We start from the raw sequence: 7,154 nt of genomic DNA, 5'->3' as shown, positions 1-7,154 counted from the left end.
GTCCCAGGTGGAAATTGTTCTCTGCATTTCTCCCAGCCAAGTCGTCCCCCTCCAGGGGCAGCTAAGAGCAGTGGGCAGCCATCGTTCACGGCCCCTGGGAACCAAGTCCAAGTGCTCAGTCCAAGTTGTGGTCAGGCACCAGACTGAAGCGCATCTGTTCTTCTGCATATTTTTCGTACGAGGAAACCCAACGGCAGAACATGCAAACTCTGCACAGAAAGATTGTATCAGGTGTTCTCTCGAAGTGGAATCATTTTGAAGCCAACATTAACCTTTGACAACTACTCAGAGAGACTTCTACATTTATTGTAGTTTCTGGTGTTGGAGCCTAAATGAAATCAATAATGCTTTTTGAGATCTGTAAGGTCAGTGGAGGCAACTTGCAATCCCATTGCCTCATGATTCACTCTAAGAAATTAAGGCCCATATCCTCGTCTCCCTCAAGATGTCTGGGACTGGGTCTATAATGAGAGCAAGAGAATGCTTTCAGAAAATGATTCACAAAGCGGTTTGAGCAGGATGGAGTGTTTGTGCAGTAGAGCGGTTTTATCAGCGCGAAACACACACAGGAATTCCGGTTTGGGATTGTCCATCCAATTCCTGCGTTCCACAGGAAGCCTTGCATAAAAAGCAACTGAAAAACGCCCAAAGGCATTTCATTTCTCGTCAGTCGGTTCAGGGGAGCACCAAAATTGAACCGTTGAGGTTTTATACTAACAATAAAGCGTGGGATGAGCTTAAAAGAAATGGTTAGCATGGTAGAGCCATGTAGACCGTCGCTGGTGTGGCCGTGGCTGGACCCTATGGCCTCAGCGCAGCGCGCGCTCGGTGACACCTAATGACCTCATGCTTCGGGGGTAAGCAATTACTTTAACTTATTTTTTAAGATAAAAACGAAATAATAATCCATGATAATTTAATACAGTTTTGAGTAAAAAGAACCTTTTTGGGGCCTAGTATCTTAAACAATTTTTAAACATTAGCCATGGTCAAAAACCATCTGTTGGCAGGAAAATTTTGGATTTGATCAAAAGATATTAACTATTAAAGGCTATAAAACGGATTTGCCAAACCCTCAACCGGAGACCACCTCACCCCACATCAGAGGCCTTTTTTCTGAAGTCAAAACTCGCCCGTAGGCCTATAATAAAATGGATATCCTTCAGAAATTAAGCTCTGTAAGAACATTTGAGCTCATAATTCTAAAATGCCTTTGGCAGCGTAGATCTTATCTAAATGGGAAATGTCAATGAATCATGTGTGTGGTGTGATGGAGAGATTAGGCTATTGTAAATCGGATGGTCTGGATATCATTCACATCCCGAGAGGCTATAGGCTGAAATCAATTGCACAGGATTGCACTCAACATCGGTTAAAGCATCGAATGAAGCTAATACAGATTTCTATAACTTAACTAATATAACCAATTATACCCACACAGGCAATCAATTAATTGGCCTGCAGGCTATTTTTAGGTGTCTGTTTTACATTGCATGTTATGAAAACTAGCCTGTATAGCATTTTGATGACCAATGCAAAGGTGCTCATCCGAAGCGAGAGCAAAGCTATAATAATGCTACAATAATGCCCAATTAATCGTTACCGTGTCTCCGTGGGGAAACCCGTAAATGGGTGATGACATAAAAATCCAGGTGTAAAATTCCAGTTCAATTACGTCACGCTGAGTGTCCCCCACTTGTTGCAGTTGCAGGACATCCAGCTGGCTCGCTGGAGGAGGTAGGCTGCTGCCGCGGGTACCCCCATGCGCGCATTGACAGTTCCAATTCACGGAGACCTTAAGGAGGACGAGGAGACCTTGAGATCGGTAGTAGAAGCCTACTTGGATACACAGGGATACTCGCGTCCACATGGGATGTTCAGTGCTCTTTTAGCGAGTGGAATATGTAGGGACTATAACTTTTTGAATGATTTTCATAGTGTGTTTTGTATCGGATTGCGAACTGCTTGGTCACACATGGGACAGTTATCCTAGGATAAAACGAGGCTACTGGCTAAGAACGTTCTGGAATTGCTTTCAGAAAACTTGTTTGTAAGTTGCATGTTTTATAATTTACCATCTCTGAAACCTACTTTGAAGAAAGATAGCTTATTAATGTGTGTGTATGTGGAGTGTGTGTTTGTGTGTGTGTGTGCGCGCGCGCGTGTGTGTGTTAGAGAGAGAGAGGGAGAGAGAGAGAGAGAGAGAGAGAGACAGAGACAGAGAGAGAGCACTTGTAAATTCGTGTAATGTGTTCTAGTAAAACAGCGCCATCTGTCGGCCATGGTAGATATGTGTCACTGCTGCCAGGAATCCTCATCCAACTTTAGTTGTGGTTTTGTCTCAGCTGCCCACGGATCCGTCATATCTTGTTACCGATCTTGTTACTAGGTTTGATTTGTTTAATCAGGTCGAGATGTGGTTTTGATATAAATTTAATTTAATTCAACAAGGGATACTTATCAATCCTTTCATCACTATGCTCAACTTCACTTTGCTCCAACCATATTCAACTGAAAGTAATACTTGAGCGCACACACACACACACACACACACACACACACACACACACACACACACACACACACAGTATGCAACATATTTTACTCATGGATGCCAATGACTGTGTATCCCCAGAGACACACACACACTGACCCCTGTGACCACGGACATTCTCACAGGCTGTACGCAGAATCCCTGTCTGTAGTCATTAGGGAGAGAGCCTCTACTCTTCAGAGAGCACACACACACACACACACACTCACAAACACACACACACACAGCCTGCAGGTCTCAGAAGTATAATCACCTGTCTTTCTGTCTGTCTATCCGTCAGCATGGAGCCCACCACCTGGGACAGAGGGGGCAGGGGTTTGGGGGGGGGTGTCAGGTTAGGGAGGGGGCAGCCCTGATGGTGTAAACAGAGAGGACAACGTGGGGCCAGGAAATCTGTTTGCAGCTTCACCCGAGTTGTTCTCTATTAAAGCCTTGTCAGTATGGCGTCCATTTAGCTTGACCCGTTCAGAAGAATCACTGTTTGATCAACTATCAACTGGCTTTCCAACCGCTGACGGCTACTTAAACGGTGACACCCATTCCGCCCATTGATTCACAGTCTGGGATCACAGGGTCTCGCACCGTCTATCTCCGCTTGTCTTGTTATTTGTGTCCTCCGGGGAGCAGGATGACTCAGGTTATTGGCAGCGGTAGTCAGTTTTAAAGCCTTATGTGACACAGCGGTCTCGTCATCAGATACACAGCCTCAGGCCTTGATCAAGATCCTCGCACGTCACAGAGCAGAGAGAGAGGGAGAGCAGGCTCAGGTACCACACCCAGAGGTAACTGAGGTTTGTCTGTGGCGTGGTGAATGAAGACGCATGCACACATCCGCGAAAGCGGACACACACCCACACATGGTGACACAACACACATGCACACACACAGACACACACAGTTACACACACACAGTTATACACAGACACACATTGTTTTACACACACAAACGCACACACACACACACCTGTGAAAGGCACTGTCCTCCTTTGCCACCCTGCTGAGTTGAGAGATGGTCATAGCTGTGGAGGTTTGTGAATGGAACCAGGCTCAGATGTGCATGTCAGCTCTCTGGGAGGAGGGCCAGGAGAGATCAGAGAAACATGCATGCTGTCATGCAGAGCTTAGCATCACCTCCAGGCTAACTCCAACCCCCCTACAGCCCAGCTCAGAGTTTATCACTTCCAGGCTGTTCTCGCATACACACGTTGGTTTTGCGCCGTGATAGCACTGGAGAAAGGTCTGGCTGCACCCCATTATCATTCTGAGATGGGGGGGGGGGGGGTGCTGTATTTCTTTAAGACAGTCACAATCTTCTTGGGCGGTGCTAAACGTCTTTCTTTTCAATGGTGCTCTTGCGAAATACTGTAGTGTCGGGGGATTGAATCTGACAATGAGAGGCTTATCTCAAAACCTACATCCTGTGAGCCAGACTACTTTCAGGCTAACTCGAACCTTCCTACAGCCTAGCTCAGAGTTTAATATCACCTCCAGGCTACTGTAACTCTATACTCTCATAGCCTAGCTCAGAGATTAACATCACCTCCAGGCTAACTCTATACTCTCATAGCCTATCTCAGAGATTAACATCACCTCCAGGCTAACTCTATACTCTCATAGCCTAGCTCAGAGATTAAAGAACATGCCAGAGTGAACTCTCTCCCTGACCCGTCCTACTGCATGGTGCCTCTGTGTATGAAATGTGCTATATAAATAAAGTTTGATTTAATTTGATACAGACCGTCTGATATGCAGAGAGGGACCGTATAATATACTGAGCAGAAAATCAAGAGAGCATGGCTGGGCTCTGGCTCACTTCCTCACTCCATAAGGTTCAATAAGAAGTGAGATACTACATAGACCATAGAAGAGAAAGACACTCAGAAGGGAAGTTAGGTTGGCCAACAAATGTTAAGTTCGCCTGTGTGACTTCCTCTTACAGTTGCTCCGGGACATCTTGAAGGGCGGCAGTGGGGTCCACCATGGAGGTAACACTAGGCTCTGGGCTGGCTCTTCTTGATGTAGACATAGGCTGGCCTGGAAGATGGCATTACAACTAGAGAGATGCTAAGGCCAAGGTAAACTACTGGCGATTATGGAGATGATGTTAAACTGTAAACTAGGCTATGAGAGTATAGAGTTAGCCCGGAGGTGATGTTAATCTCTGAGCTAGGCTATGAGAGTAGGCTATAGAGTCAGCCTGGAGGTGATGTTAACCTCTGAGCTAGGCTATGAGAGTATAGAGATAGCCTGGAGATTATGTTAATCTCTGAGCTAGGCTATGAGAGTATAGAGTTAGCCTGGAGGTGATGTTAATTTCTGAGCTAGGCTATGAGAGTATAGAGTTAGCCTGGAGGTGATGTTAAATCACTGCCGTGTGTGCTTGTGTGGATGTGTGTGTGTGTGTGTGTGTGTGTGTGTGTATCAGGCCAGTGTATCAGACCAGTGTGTATCAGTCTGTACGCCGGTGACCCTCTGTCTCTGTGTGCGGGGGAGGTATAAAGGTGAGGTCAGGAGTTCAGTGAAGAACCTCTAAATCAGTTTGGTCTCTAGGGGCCTCTGCCTCCACACCACCGCCAGGCTCTGTGATGTCACCTCTCCCTGTCGCCCTGTCTGGTGGCGAGGAGAGTGGCGGATACGAGGCCTTCTGATGAGGTCATCATCCTGTGACCAAGGGGGGCTGGCACAGACGTCGCTGGTAGTATGTTGGCTAGGAAAGAACATTAACCCAGCAGTTAGCAAGGTCAACACACGCACGCACGCACACACGCATATGCTCACACAGGACACAAACACACACAGCACTGACAAACTGCTCAGACACAGAGTATGAAGCACAAAGTTGGTGTACAGCATATTTACTGTGGGTCATAAAGTAGGCAATTTCTTCTGAGGCATGGAGCTACAGTACCTGAATGTGCTAAATCTGGTTAACTACGCCCCCCGTCGCGGCCCACCGTCTCAACCCATTCTCTTTATGACCGCCATCTTTGAAAGCGCTCACCAGGGAAGCAGGCTGAAATCAATTTTCACCAAAAATCTAATTAAAACAGGGTCGTAATAACGTAAATAAAAGTGGTGATTAGGCTACGTTAAGCTTTTCAAGATGATGAAAATAAGAATACAGTCTTAACTCGCCCCTAAATATAACCTTTGTGAATGTACCAGAATGGCGAACGGGTCATTTGTGGTCAAGTGAAATGGACATGAGTGCTTGCATGATAATCACTGCCACATTTGAATAACCCAGAAAACAGAGGGTGGTACAGCACAGTAACTCTGGGTTCACCTTTCAGACCTCCCACCTATACATAGACCTTTATATCTCTGAAGCTCGAAACCATTCAACTATCTACAGACCATTGAACTGTAGGCTCACCTCCAGTCCAGCTATAGCTTCGCCTTGATATGAGTTTCTAATTCACTAAAGTGCTATTGTTATTAACTGTTAAATTATCGCTCCAGAATTCTTTCACGGTTTCAACATCCAATCTGTAAGTCCTCAAGTCTTCCCCCTACCTGCCTTCAAGCACTTAATGTTTGCAGTTGAGCAGGGCAGAAAAGGGGCTGATGTCTGCGCTGTGTGACTCTGTTTAATGTTCTCGGTCCGGACCTCTCACCACCTCTCATCACGTAATGATCGCTAATGCTCTCCTACTTCGAGAAAAGGTTAGCTGGCTAGATCTGTGATGCGGAGGAGTCTCATAACGTTCTCCTTGACATGAGCCAGCTGAGAGTCTGGCAGCGTGAACTAGAACACGTCCATCTCTGGCTAGGGAAGAGAGGGCTTGTGTGTTATTAACGGTTTGGGAGCAAAGACCGGGGTCTGGTGTGAGTGACTGGTGGTTAAAGGAGGTGGACTTTTTTTTTCAGTGTCCAGGAATTTAATACAGTAGGGAATTTGGATTAATTGTTGAGAGCATTATCTCACGCCAAGAGTGTGCCAGACATGATAAATATCACTTCTTCGCCTCTACATTTTTGTTATTTCACTCCTCCCTTGTTTCTCCGTGTCGTGGCAGGTAGCTGGAGTCGCCTCTCCCGGAGGTCCGTGAGAACACGCGCTCGTCTGAGTTGGGAGAGTCCGCGGCCCTCGTCCCCTCCCTCCCCTCCGTCCTCCTTCCATCTGACCCGCAGAGAGAGAGAGAGAGAGAGAGAGAGGGAACGTGGGAAAGAGCTAGACATGTACCAAACGCTCCTCCTCTCCTCCTCTCTCTTCATCCTTCACGTGGCTGGCACTCCGCAGTTCTTCGGTCACCACGGGTAATAGCTCCCTTGTTACACTTCCTGTGTTTATTATGGGCTGTCACTCTGTCAGTCTTGGTCCTGGGATGGCCGGGCGTCACGGCCCACTGGCTTCAGTTACACTCCAGCACTTAAGCGGTTAATTAGGGGTATTTATTTGAAAGGGAAACGCGCTTCACTTGACAATCTCACCATTACGCATTAGTAGACATATACTGATTGTCCAGATAAGATATGTTAAACATTTAAGACTGACGGCCCAGGACCAGAGTTCAACCTCCTGTCTTAGACGATTACACTGAAATAGACCGGGACGTTCTGCAGGATGGTCTCTTCAGTCTCAGTTGATTTACTCACA

The 7,154-nt window shown here is 46.6% G+C and overlaps 1 protein-coding gene across 2 annotated transcripts in view; it reads left to right on the top strand.

Annotated features, from left to right (window-relative positions):
- The first annotated feature begins 721 nt into the window (after positions 1 to 721).
- egfl7 (EGF-like-domain, multiple 7) overlaps positions 722 to 7,154 on the top strand; it is a 13,599-nt gene continuing 7,166 nt past the window's right edge. The window contains exons 1-2 of one of the 2 annotated variants that reach the window (XM_084441924.1): positions 722 to 857; positions 6,574 to 6,814. In XM_084441924.1, the coding sequence (XP_084298050.1) occupies positions 839 to 857; positions 6,574 to 6,814 (260 nt within the window). In that variant the 5' untranslated portion in view covers positions 722 to 838. Of the gene's footprint in view, positions 858 to 1,923; positions 2,051 to 6,573; positions 6,815 to 7,154 lie in introns of those variants that run through there. The other variant, XM_084441925.1, reaches the window with a different exon arrangement.

This window comes from Borostomias antarcticus, assembly GCF_949987555.1.
Source record: "Borostomias antarcticus genome assembly, chromosome: 8".
Taxonomy (NCBI): domain Eukaryota; kingdom Metazoa; phylum Chordata; class Actinopteri; order Stomiiformes; family Stomiidae; genus Borostomias; species Borostomias antarcticus.
Note: the sequence above shows the minus strand (reverse complement) of the source record. Positions and strands in the feature narration are given on the sequence as shown.